This window comes from Bufo gargarizans, chromosome 2, assembly GCF_014858855.1.
Source record: "Bufo gargarizans isolate SCDJY-AF-19 chromosome 2, ASM1485885v1, whole genome shotgun sequence".
NCBI classification, from domain to species: domain Eukaryota; kingdom Metazoa; phylum Chordata; class Amphibia; order Anura; family Bufonidae; genus Bufo; species Bufo gargarizans.
The window spans coordinates 68573377-68587449 of NC_058081.1; the positions used below are offsets into that span (position 1 = coordinate 68573377).

General features: G+C 43.3%; 1 protein-coding gene across 2 annotated transcripts in view; it reads right to left on the minus strand.

Moving 5' to 3' along the window:
- Positions 1-10512: 10512 nt before the first annotated feature.
- The window catches only part of LOC122929446 (CD209 antigen-like protein C), a 65787-nt gene continuing 62226 nt past the window's right edge, over positions 10513-14073 (minus strand). For both annotated transcript variants that reach the window (XM_044283018.1, XM_044283017.1), the window contains one exon: positions 10513-10869. In XM_044283018.1, the coding sequence (XP_044138953.1) occupies positions 10740-10869 (130 nt within the window). In that variant the 3' untranslated portion in view covers positions 10513-10739. The remainder of the gene's footprint in view (positions 10870-14073) is intronic.

Here is a 14073-nt window from a genome sequence, read left to right on the forward strand (position 1 = left end):
GGATCCCAAGGCCCGGATGCCTAATTGCTGGCTTAAATCCTTGGTATATATAATTCTTCCTCCAGTTGTGGCACTTGCTTTAGGTTACAGTACCTTTGTTTACTAGCTGGCTTCACTGCTGAAGTGGAAAGGTGGCTGCAGGTTTCTCCCAGGAGGTGCTGTCCTACTACTGGGGTATCTCAACTGAGCTATCCTTAGCCTCAGGAGCTTCAGGCTGACTAGGTGACTCCTCTAGTCCCCTGGAATACACTAACCCTCCCCTGTCTGGGCCGTCCTTTATATAACTAGGGCTCTCTAGCTCCCTCTAACGTCTGGGAGGCTAAACTGCACCCTGACAGGCCTGACACCCAGATAAAACAGGGAAATGCATACATGACAGTAAATGCAATAAACACATTAACCCTTGTGTAGTGTCCACCTTTACCTAGTGGGACACTACATAGCTACTGTGAGGGGGCACATATTTGGGCATTACTACTGTGATGGAACACATATCTGGCCATAACTACTGTGAGGGGGCACATATCTGGCATAACTATTGTGAAGGGAGTACATATATGGCATAGCTACTGTGAGGGGGCACATAACTGGCCTTAACTACTGTGAAGGGGCACATATCTGGGCATAACTACTGTGAGGGGCGCATATCTGGCTATAACTACTGTGAGGGGGCACATATCTGGCCATAACTACTGTGAGGGGCCACACATCTGGCATAGCTAATGTCAGTGGGCACATATCTGGGCATAACTACTGTCAGGGGGCACAAATCAGAAATAACTGGCGTGAAGAGGGCACAATATGGGCATAACAACTGTGGAGGGGCACATCTGGGCATAACTACTGTGATGGGGCATATCTTGGCATAACTCCTGTGAGGGGACATATCTGGGCATAGCAACTGTGAAGGGGGCACATATGTGGGCATAACTACTGTGAAGGGGACACATATCTAGGCATAACTACTATGAAGGGGGCATATATCTGGCCATATCTACTGTGAAGGGGGCACAATGTGGGCATAACTACTGTGAAGAAGGCAAAGTGTGGGCATGTGCTTTCACATAGGGGGAATAATTACTATGGGGGGGCATTAAGGGGTCTGGGTGTGTATAGTTATGTTTTGGGCGCGTGCTGCAGATATTGTCCCTCTTTGTGTTTTTCACTAGTCGGGCGGTATGCAGGAGGTGGTAAGAGCACCCTGGTTCTAATTGTTATAACCGCCTGTTTGTGGATGCCGCCGAGCACCCTTATCGATTTATGTGTATACTTCTGTCCCTCATTGTGTTGGTTGAGGGCAAAATATAGCAGCTCTTTTTGAGGATATTTTTTTATTTTATCTAATACTTTTTTTTTTATTTAATTATTTTTATTGTTAGTATATCAAAACATTACAGATAGAAAACAAAGAATACAATTTCCCCCCAACCCCAATTCCCTTAAAGAAACCCTCCCCTCCCCCCCCTACCTGTGGTGCGTCAAAATAAGTCCTCTATCATTAAGAAAATTAAACACAACTGATCAAACTCTCCAACCACCCCATGTCTTAATCCACTTCTCCTCAGCCCCCCACTTATTGTACAAAATTTTCTCATAGTTTTTTACCTTAGCAATTAAATTCATCCATGTGATTATATCTGGAGTATATCGAGCAAACCAGGTTCGACTAACCAACACTCTGGCCAACATCAATATCCTGCCCAGGAGGATCTTTTGATACTTGTGGCTATTTAATTTAGAGAGATCATTAAGCACGAATACTTGTGGTTCAAAAGGGATTCGTATTTTTAGTTTATACCTAATACAATTATTTATAGTATTCCAGAAGTTTGTGAGTTCTGGACAAGTCCATATCATATGAAGAAAATCTGCTCCTGCAGTATTGCATTTGGGACAATTGGACTTGTCTCTTAATCCACATTTATTCATCCATAGAGGGGTAATATATAATCTATGGCAGATAAAAAATTGTATTAGAACGTGGTTGAGATTCTGGGATAGTGAAACTAAATTTCCAAAAATATTCTCCCATCCTTCTACCTGTAAATTCAAACAATCCACCTCCCACGCTTTTTGTCCTGGTGACTGTGTGTCACTAAACCGTGCCTTAAGTAATAACTTATATATATTTGAAATTTTTATTCTAGACAGTGTACCCCCTACCCAGTCATTCAAAAAGGATGAATTATCTATATCTAGCACCAATTTATCATCCAAACTGGATAGGACTGAACGCAATTGAAAATACCTAAACCAAGAAAGGTTTGTTATACTGTGTGTCATCTCTATAAATGGTTTAATTTCTCTATCTTTAACTATCTGTGAAATATACAAAATTTTATTCTTTTGCCAAAATGTATCAGCTGCAATATCATCTAGCCTTTGTAAATGCAGATTGTGCCAAAGAGGCGTGAATGTTAGTGAACCCTTGATCTTCAACCACGTTCTAGTTGTAGCCCATACTTTCAGGAGTAATTTTATGGTCTCTCTATAGCCCCACTCATAGCTCTTTAATAGACCAGATTCCAACAAGGTAAAAATATTATTGTGGGCATAGCTAGTTACCAATTTCCCCAACAATGCACTATTCTCTGATTCATAGCATCTCAATAACTGGGCTGCAATAAAATACCCTTTAAAGTAAGGAAGATTTAAACCCCCGCACTCCATAGATTTATACAGATATTCCAACTTTATTCGAACTCGCTTTCTTCCCCATATTAAATCATTGATTATTTTTTCAATAAGTTTAAAATGTTTGTCTTGTATCCAAATAGGTGTATTCCTGAGGACATAAAGAAATTGTGGTAATATCACCATTTTAACTAGTGAAACTCGATCGGCTCTGGATAGGGGCAGTCTTAACCAGATCCCTATTTTAGCTCTAGTCCTTACCACTATGGGAATCAAATTAAGTTGTACGAAATTTTCAACCCGAGGTGATATAGTCAAGCCCAAGTATTGAAAAGTGTCAACAATATCCAACTGTGTCCCGAGAACCTCTTTCTGTGGCAGGGGATCTATTGGCATCAAGCTGGTCTTTGTCCAGTTTATAAGAAGACCAGACACCTCGCCAAATGCTTTAACCATTTGAATAATCCTAGGAAGAGTGGTTTCCGTATGGTCTATAAAAAACAGAACATCATCCGCATATAGGGAGATCCGATCTTGTACTCCTAGCGTACCAAATCCTTTAACCTGATCATCCTGTCTAATGGCCATCGCGAGGGGTTCAATATAAATATCGAATAATAAGGGAGACAGTGGGCAACCCTGTCGTGTGCCTCTTCTTAAATCAATACTACTACTCAAAATTCCATTAAGACTCAATTTTGCCCTTGGAGATCTATACAATAACTTAAGAGTACGTATAAACTTTTCCCCAAAGCCCATCCTTGCCAGAACTTTCCAGAGGAAGCACCACTCCACCCTGTCAAATGCCTTGGAGGCATCCAGCGACAGGATGGAGCGAGTGGTCCCCCCAGGGGCCTGAATATTAGAGAAAAGCCGATGTAAATTATGATGTGTGCCCTTATCTTGTATAAAGCCACTCTGGTCCGAATGGACAATAGAAGAAATAACCCTAGAAAGCCTTGTAGCCAGGACCCTCGCAAGGAGCTTTACATCTGCATTAAGCAGTGAGATTGGTCTATAAGATTCTAGATCTAAAGGGTCCTTGCCTTTTTTTGGAATTAATATTATTACAGCCTCCATCATTGAGTCTGGGAGCTTCCCATCCTCCATTGACTCAGAAAAGACCTCCAACAATCTCGGGAAGATGCAATCCCTATATTTACTGTAAAATTCATATGGGAGTCCATCTGAACCAGGAGTAGAGTTAGCTGAGCATAATTTAATAGCTCCCTCAAGTTCCTGGATTGAGACCTCTAGTTCAAGTGCTTTCTTTTGAGTTTCAGTAATAGTTGGAAAGATGATCCTATCAAGGTAAAAATCTATCTTATCATCTGTGATGTTAGATTCGGCTTTATACAAATCAAGGAAATAATCAACAAAGGCCCTCTCCACCGGGCCCTGTCCAGTGACCATCCTACCATCAATCAATCGAACCTTGTCTATATATTTTTTAGGTTGTTGACTTGAAATTACTCTGGAAAGAAATTTACCGGGTCGCCCCGACTCTGTAAAATATTTTTGCCCTTTAAAGAAAAGGCTCTGTTGGGCCTTATCTAGTAAAAAATTAGAATATATTTGTGTGGCTCTTTGCATATTTTCCCTATTTTGCTCCGACTTATTCATGTAAAAGGATTCTGTCGCCTGTGCAGCACGTTCTTCTAAGTTTTTCTGTTTTTTCCCATACTCCTTTCTAAGGTTCGCGATATTACTAACCATCAATCCCCTCATATACGCCTTGAAAGTATCCCATACCACTTGACTTTTGGCTGAACCATAATTATTATCCCAAAATTGGCCAATTTCATTTTGGATTATTTCATGTGTTTTTATAACTGATAGCCAGTAAGGATTTAGTCTAAAAAGGGGTTTTGATGTATATCCTTCCTGAGACAAACAGAATTCAAGTAGTAACGGAGAGTGATCCGATATTGACCTCGTTTCATATTTCATTCGCTTTATTAATTTCACATGTTTAGTACTGATCAATGCAAGATCTATTCTGGACATTGATTTACCTGCTTTACTAAAGCATGAAAAAGCCCTCTTCCCCTGACCTAAATATTCCCAAGCATCTTCAAAACCAGCCTCCAGGCAGAACCGTGCCAGGGGGGACCCCTGGGCCGGGCTGTCACTCCTGACACTCATAGAGACCCTATCACGTACAGGATCGATGACACAGTTAAAGTCGCCAATAATCAGTGTTGGACACTCTGGCCATTTATCCATAAACAATACCAAGGAATTAAGGACCGAAAAGAAAAATGGCGGTGGAATATAGACAAAGGCCAAAATACATATCTTCCCCCTTAACCTACAGTATAAAAAAACAAATCTCCCCTGTTGGTCAACAGAGGATGCCTCACAGACAAAATCAATAAGTCTATGTATCAAGACAGTAACACCTCTCGAGTAGTTAGAGAAAGTAGAATGGTAAGTGTGCGCAGCCCATCCCCTGTCGACCACCCTAGAGGTCTCCTCGGTGAGGTGGGTCTCTAACAAGCATACTATTGCTGGCAGATGGACCTGAGTCAAGTCAGAAATCGCTTGTCTCTTTCCTCTATCCCCCAGACCACGTATATTCCAGGCAATAATTCTAGTCAACATTATCGACAGCGGCTAAATGGGAAAAAGGATCTGGAAGAAAAAAGAAATACAAAAGAAAAAAAGGGCAAAAATACTTGAGTAATAAAAGTAATGTTTTATGATGAATGATAATTCCCCCCAGGTTGTAGATGTGCCTAGAGTAGGTGTCAGACCGTGCCGTATTAAGGTGGATGAGCAGAAATAATGTAAGGATAAACCCAGTGGTTCCTGGCATTGCATAATTATAATTATGTGGTAGAACACAGGGCAGGACAAGTACATATGAATGCTGTTGCCTTGCAGCGGGTGCATTGTCTGGCAGCATCAGGTGCCCACTCCGCTGGCCTTAGGTGAGGGGGATATAAAAGCAGCCAGTTGGGAAAGTGCTGGATTATAGGTACCTGCAGGGCCGGACTGGGGATAAAACCAGTCCTGGAAAAAGTTGCATACCAGCCCCGCAGCTTTGTGTCATTATTTACTTGTTTATAATAGGAGAAAGCATTCATTTTAAAACACGTGTAATCACGAATATGAACTTTGCCCCACGATAGCTCTTTTGTAGAACCCTCATTGTTCATATTATCACAGTGTTTTCCCAACCAGGATGCCTCCAACTGTTGCAAAACTACAACTCTCAGCATGCTCAGACAGTGTTTTACCACAGCCTTTGACCCGCCCCTTTTTTGTTGGCCACCTGGATTGTTGCATGCAACATTTTACTTGACCAGCTATTTTAGATTCTACGGCAGTCCTGTTACAATCCCCCCCAATGAGCCTTTCGACCAAATAATAAAAATATTTATAAAATCTCACCCATATGCTGCAAAAAAATAAAAAAAATATGCAATGTAAAATCGATAATAAAGTTCAACTACAAACATAAACATATTTCACATAAAAACTTACAGTTACTTGGCTTGGCCCTTGGGGATCTCGGACACCACTTCAACACTTGGCCGGGGGCTCGGCGGAGCCCCCCCTTATGTGCCAGTAGCCCCCCTTATCATGTGACAGTAGCCCCCCTTATCATGTGCCAGTAGCCCCCCCTTATCATGTGCCAGTAGTCCCCCATCATGTGCCAGTAGTCCCCCCTTATGTGCCAGTAGTCCCCCTTATGTACCAGTAGCCCCCTTATGAGCCAGTAGTCCTCCTTATGTGCCAGTAGCACCCCTTATCATGTGCCAGTAGTCCCCCTTATCATGTGCCAGTAGCCCCCCCTTATCATGTGCCAGTAGTCCCCCATCATGTGCCAGTAGTCCCCCCTTATGTGCCAGTAGTACCCCTTATGTACCAGTAGCCCCCCTTATGAGCCAGTAGTCCTCCTTATGTGCCAGTAGCACCCCTTATCATGTGCCAGTAGTCCCCCTTATGTGCCAGTAGCACCCCTTATCATGTGCCAGTAGTCCCCCTTATGTGCCAGTAGCCCCCCTTATGTGCCAGTAGTCCCCTTTATGTGCCAGTAGCCACCCCTTATGTGCCAGTAGCCCCCCTTATGTGCCAGTAGTCCCCCTTATGTGCCAGTAGCCACCCCTTATGTGCCAGTAGCCGCCACCTTATGTGCCAGTAGCCATCCCTTATCATGTGCCAGTAGCCCCCTTATCATGTGCCAGTAGCCCCCATATCATGTGCCAGTAGTCCCCCTTATCATGGGCCAGTAGTCCCCCTTATGTGCCAATAGCCCCCTTATGTGCCAGTAGCCCCCCTTATCATGTGCCAGTAGTCCCCCTTATGTGCCAGTAGCCCCCTTATCATGTGCCAGCCCAGTAGCCCCCCCCTTATCATGTGCCACTATTGTACCTATATATATAAAAAAAAACACTTAGACCCTTATGTGCCAGTAGCCGCCCCTTATCATGTGCCAGTAGCCGTCCCTTATCATGTGCCAGTAGCCGTCCCTTATCATGTGCCAGTAGCCCCCATATCATGTGCCAGTAGCCCCCCTTATCATGTGCCAGTAGTCCCCCTTATCATGTGCCAGTAGTCCCCCTTATGTGCCAATAGCCCCCTTATGTGCCAGTAGCCCCCCTTATCAAGTGCCAGTAGCCCCCCATCATGTGCCAGTAGTCCCCCTTATGTGCCAGTAGCCCCCCTTATGTGCCAGTAGCCCCCCTTATGTGCCAGCCCAGTAGCCCCCCCCTTATCATGTGCCACTATTGTACCTATATATATATATATATATATATAAAAAGAAACACTTAGACTTACCTCCAGCGATGCGATGCAGGCCTCTTCCGGCCTGTGTCCCTCCCTATACGGCTCAGGCGGCAGCCTATCAGAGGAACAGGAGGGGACACGCCTCTCCCTCCCCTGCCGCAGCATAGACATCATTCTGTATCGCTGTCCTGAGGACGGTGATACAGATGACTATGGAGATGAGCGCTTCCACAATGGAAGCGCTCATCTCCTGCTGCTGTGCCCTGCCGCCTGCAGCCCCCACTTGTCACCAGGGCCGCGGCCTTGCGGCACTCAGGCCTGCCGGCCTAGCGGGAAATTTCCCGGCCCTGGGTACCTGCCACTGAGGCTGCAACTCTCTGTGTTATAAATCCCAGATGGATATGATTTAGGCCTCGTCCACATTTCCGTGTCAGTGACACGTCCGTGAAAAAAAGCATACATGTATCATCAGTGAAGATGTCTGTGAAGGATCCGTGGTTGGTCTGTGTGTCTATTTTTACCATCCATGACGTCGCTCAGCTGAAAATAAATTTCCAAAGAATCTCCTATCAGTCTTGCCATCCATGTTGTGAGAAGAAAGGTTTCCGGCACTGTGATACTTTTCAGTAGGAACTTCCTCTTTATTAATGTAACATAAATCCATGTACAGACAAATCCTTACAACATGCGGTAGTTGACGCGTTTCAGACCAGTGGTTACGACTAAGGACACTGGTCCAAAATGTGTCAACTACCGCATGTTGTAAGGATTTGTCTGTACATGGATTTATGTTACATTAATAAAGAGGAAGTTTCTACTGAAAAGTATCACAGTGCCGGAAACCTTTCTTCTCACATGCTATATGGACTACCTGTTTATTCCGTGCACACGGAGCATTTGTAAAAAGGTGAGCTGGAAATGTAACGTTTTGGCCATCCGTGTTGTGTATGTGATTTTCCCCGGACCCATAGACTTCTATGGGCATGCTTGGTCCGCATCACGGATCAAAGTAATGCATGTCCTCATGATTTTTTACTGACCCACGGTCCATAAAAAAATACTGAAATGTGAACAGACATATTTAAATCAAAGGGTACGTGTGCTGTCCGTGGAAAATGCAGACAGCAGTGAAAAACGGAAATGTGGACGAGGTCTTAGGGCTCATGCGCACGAATGTATTTTCTTTCCATGTCTGTTCTGGTTTTTTTTTGCGGACCGTATATGGAACCATTCATTTTAATGGGTCTGCAAAAAAAAAAGGAAGGCATTCCGTGTGCATTCCGTTTCGGTATGTCCGTATTTCCGTACTGCAATAAAAATAGAACTTGTCATATTATTGTACGCATTACGGACAAAGATAGTACTGTTCTATTAGGGGCCAGCTGTTCCGTTCCGCAAAATACGGAATGCACTTAGACGTCAGCCGTATTTTTGCGGATCCGTTTTTTGCGGACCGCAAAATACATACGGCCGTGTGCATGAGCCCTTAGGTGTATTCTAGGGTCCAGGATTTAGGAGTAGCTGTAGAGACTAGATGGTATGACCGCTTCCATACTACACTCCGGGTTTTTATCCTGCTGAACCTGGAGTTCAGGTGGGCCTTAAAGGTATTTAAAGAGAGCAGACTACAGCCATACTCGGACTGGATTCCGCTGACCTGTACATGGTGAGCCCTCATATTCTGGCACTCAGTGGCGTACCTTCAATGTAGGCAGACTACGTGACTGCCTGACGCTGAACTCCTTCCTCTTCTCCAGGAAAGAAAACAGTTATTTTTTTTTTCATGTAGTGGCCACTAGGTGGTGCTCAGTGCATTGAGATCAATGGTAAGTTTATAAATTCCTATGTACGCAAAGAGGGCATTGCTACTGTGAAAGGGGCACAGAGAGGGCATAACTACTGTGAAAGGCTCATCTTGTAAGATATTGTTGGTCTTTTCATGTACTTGAAGAACTGTATCGGTTTTAAGTCCATCTGTCTAACATATCTTAGATGAGGCCTAGCACAATATGCCTGAGCTTTATGAACTTCTTTCAGTTGGAGGTATTGGTAAAGAGCCTACAGAGCTCCAGCGATCAGGTTCTCATTATCTATCACCGATCATTAGGAGCGTTTAGTGCCATTTTTTATTTTTATCTTTTTTACTGTTCATTTTTTACATTTTTTTTTTTGGCGCCATATTGTGTGTTGCATTGTTATATTTATCCATTGTATCTATCTATTGTCCTCCATGTTTTGTCTGTTTTACCGACTCACTAAAGTGGACCACAGCATCATATTTATATCCTAATAAATACTATATGCCAGAATCTTGTCCTCAATATCTTTGTCCATCTGCTACCAGATAGTTGAGTGCCCCCTACCATTTCGCTCACTTGCTATTTCCACAATATTTCGACCAGGGGTAGGTCGTAAGGGTCGTGCACCATACCTAGCTGATACAAGAGGTCAGAGCTACTGTACTACATTCATTCTAGGTATTGGTAAAGACTAGAATATGGCATCTCAAACAGCGTCGGACTGGGGTACCTAGGGCCCACCAGTAAAATTTATTTTGGGGGCCCACCGTATGGATACATTTAAATATAATAAATAAACAAATTTTTTATATGAACATAGGCTGGTTGAGGTGCTATACATTGAATATATGTATGTAGTGCAGTAAGTCTACTGTGTTATGTGCCACTTGTGCAGGGGGTGGGAGACTAGGGGCCCACCTTGCTCAGGGGCCCACCGGGGGATTCCCCTGTACCCCTGTGGGTCAGTCTGAGCCTGATCTCAAATATAGATTGACTATACAGGAGGAGTAGATCTTGTAAACCTCATATATTAGACTCTTCCACAGCTTCATGAATGGCCAAGTGGCTCAGGTTTTCCTGACCTTAACCAAATGCAAGTTCCTCATGACTCTTTTCTGTAACCAGAAGATTTGCCACCTTTGTAACCCGTAGCTGCAAATTTTTCCATAGACTCTCACTCCCGCCTTGATCTCAGAACCCTTTGGGGCGCACTTGGTTGACATTTCTGTGTATCACTCTTCAGGGGGTTGGGGGTTAGGTTTTACAACACTATCTACCACTTTTTCACTAAGCAGTGACCCACATTTGGCGCTGCAATAGAGAGCTTTTATCAACACCATTGTTCTTGTGAATATATATTTATTTTGGTAACTCTGAATTATTACTGTTTTGTAAGAAGACCCTACATATTCCTACTCCACCATCCACCATCCTCTGTTCCCATTTAAAAAGCTATAACTGAGCCATTTTCTGAGCGAGGATGATTGATACGAGGCTGATATACAGTAGTTGAGATAATCTTCTTGAAGTCAGATGAACTTTGGTTCAGATGCTATAAGTACTCCAAATTCAGCAGCACTGACATTTCTTGCAAATATACTGCAATTTTCTTTCGCAGGGCAGATCATTCCAGTATCCACTCACGGATTCGGCACAATGCTCACTAAGCGGGTTATTTGGCTCTCCTTCCTTCCAGGTGCTGGGGAAGGACAAAAAAACGGTGAAAATTATCAGATTGGTAGAAGTCCATATGTTATGGATGGCCATCACCTCACTCCTCACCACAGCAGTCCTTAGGAAGAGGGACTAAGGTAGCTAAGGGGTACCAAGTTTGTGATCCCACTAATCAATATAACATAAATTTCTATCTGAAAAACCGATTCAGTTTTGGAGACCTTTTTAAGGTGCTTATCATAAAGGGCATCTGTCAGCAGATTTGTACCTATGACACTGGCTGACCTGTTACATGTTCTCGTGGCAGATGAAGGCGTCTGTGTTGGTCCCATATTCATATGTGCTTTAATATATGTAAATGAGCCCCTAGGAGCAACGGGGGCGTTACCGTTACACCTAGATGCTCTGCCTTCTCTGCAACTGTTGCACTCTCTCCAATTTGATTGAGAAGACCAGGTGTGATGATGTTTTCACTGCCTGGTCCTGTCAATCAAAGTGCAGAGGGGGCAGCAGTTGGAGAGAGAGCAGAGCCTCTAGGTGTAACGGTAACGCCCCCGTTGCTCCTAGAGGCTCATTAGCATATATTAAAACTTCATTTTTTTCCAGCGATGCAGCCACATATGAACATGGGTCCAACACAGATGCCTTCAGCTGCCAAATGCACATATAACAGGTCAGCCAGTGTCATAGGTACAAATCTGCTGACAGATGCCCTTTAAAAAATCCCTACATTCATTGCTTGAACTCCCAGGATCGGCAGTAATATTACAGCAAGTTTTCAATTCCTCTACACTACACTGCCAACACAAGCAAAATAAATTATCATACAGGTATAATTTAAATCAATGGGCTGTACATGTAATGCACAGAGGTCCTGGGGGCTCCAGAGTGAGATGAACTCCTTTTTGGCTCATAATGGAGGGTCTAAGGTGGGAGACCCCCTCCTTTATTATAGGGCTACCATCTGGGGTAATTGAACATTTTTAAACAAATACCAATTTAAGGCGAAAAAGGACAATTTACATAAAGTGATCTGCTTAAAGGGGTAGTCCGGTAGTCCTGTGGATAGGAGATAACTATCTGTTCACAAGAATAGGGGCTCCATATCCTGTGGAGCCCCCCCAGAAATGGACGGATCGCTGGTCAAAGATGCGCGCTGCTGCTCCATTCATTTCTATTGGAGTGCCAGAGATAGCTTAGTACTCTACTCTGCTATCAGTGGTGGACTTTTCCGACCAGCCACACTGTCCATTTCAGGGGGCTCCACAGGGTATGGGACCCTCATTGATGTGAGGTGGTAGTCCCAGAGGTAGGATCCACACCAATCTGATACTTATCCACAGGATAGGGGATAACTTGTTATAATGAAAATACCTCTTTAAGTTTCCCCACTTTCAAAAAATGAAGGGGTTGGGGACGTAGAATCTAAAGTAAGTGCCACACTGTGGGATACATCTAAGGGCTCATGCACACAAATGTGTGCTGGCCATGCCCATATTGCAGCCTGCAAGCAGCAGGTCCGCAATATACGGCACCTGCCGTGTGCGTGCCGTATCACGGATGCGGACTCATTCACTTGAATGGATCCGCAATCCGGAAGATACTGTGTCGAGGCACAGGGCAAAAGGCCACAGAAGCACTTTGGTCCGTGCTTCCACACACCGCAAACACATAGAACATGTTCTATTTTTTTTGCGGTGTGGACGGATCGCGGATCCATTAAAGTTGAATGGGTCTGCATCCATCAGCGCAGGCCACACAGACGGTGCCCATGCATTGGGGACCATCATTTGCTATCCTCAATGAACGGCACTGGTGGCACATGTTTGTGTGCATGAGCCCTTAGGCATACTTGGCATCTGTTTGAGCCATTTCCATCACAGATCTGTTATTTTAGACAGAAAGTCCTGCATGCAGATCAGAAGAACAGAAAAATAACAATGATGTGAACTCCCCCTAAGACCTCGTGCAGATGAGCATTTTTGTGTGTCACATTTCATAAAAAAAGCTCCATGTAGGAGCTAAAATGGTGGGCTCAGGTGAATAAAGCACACCATTATATACAGTATATATACAGTAAATTTATATATATATATAGTGAGGTTTCACTCTGGTAGATAGGATTAGCGGACGCAGTATAGAGGCAACAACAAATTCTTTGGATCAAACAGTTCAGTGTTTTATTCACATTTAAGGCAAGTGACAAAACAAGCAGTCATAATCAAAGAAAAAGTCACCTTGCGGAGTTGGTGTTAATTCACACCATGCGGCAATTCTGCTTCAAAGTGTCCTTGACCATAGCAGCACCAACCTGTTTTCACACCAAACACGTAGAAAGCCTTCATCCAGACACAAGTCTCCCAGATCCCAACACAGAGATCTCGCTTCTGAGCCCAGCTGCCTATTTAAGGACAGTCAGGTGCTGCCAAAACCCAGACTGGCACTTAAAATCCAGTCCTGTATTTGACCTCACCTGGCTGTAATTTAGCCCAGCAGCACATATTGGGAGGAAAATACCTGTTTTCCCAGACAAATATATATATATATATATATATATATGCAGAGAATCGGACAGCACTCCAAGACTTGAAAAAAGTAAATCTTTATTCACCCATGTGAAAAATAATTGCAACGTTTCAGCTCACAATCGAGCCTTTCTCTCGAGAAAGGCTCGATTGTGAGCTGAAACGTTGCAATTATTTTCACATGGGTGAATAAAGATTTACTTTTTTCAAGTCTTGGAGTGCTGTCCGATTCTCTGCATATATTAGAAGGTGAAAAGCTCATTCCTTTGGACATAGCACCTGAGCCACAGACTGGTGCCGCCAAATCTCCTTTTCTGCTATATATATATATATATAGATATATATATATATATATATATATATATATCGCTATATTATACTTCTGATCTAAAAAATTCTATATTCGAAAAAAAAAAGTACACTGCATTAGTAATTATTACTGAATGGCCGTGTCTTAGCAGGGACATGATAACGAGGAAACCTCAGAAAAGTCTCTCAAGAATTCTGCAGAGAAAAATAAATATCTAATGCTACTAAATTTTCATTGGTAAAGTTATGGCATAATTAAAGGATTTCTGTCATCAGAAATTACGTTATGTAACAGACTGACATTAGCAATGGGCTATTGTCAGCAGTACATAACAGTATGTTTTATAAGTCTCTGCCTACCGCCGTTCTCCTAAAATAAACACCTTTATGCTAAT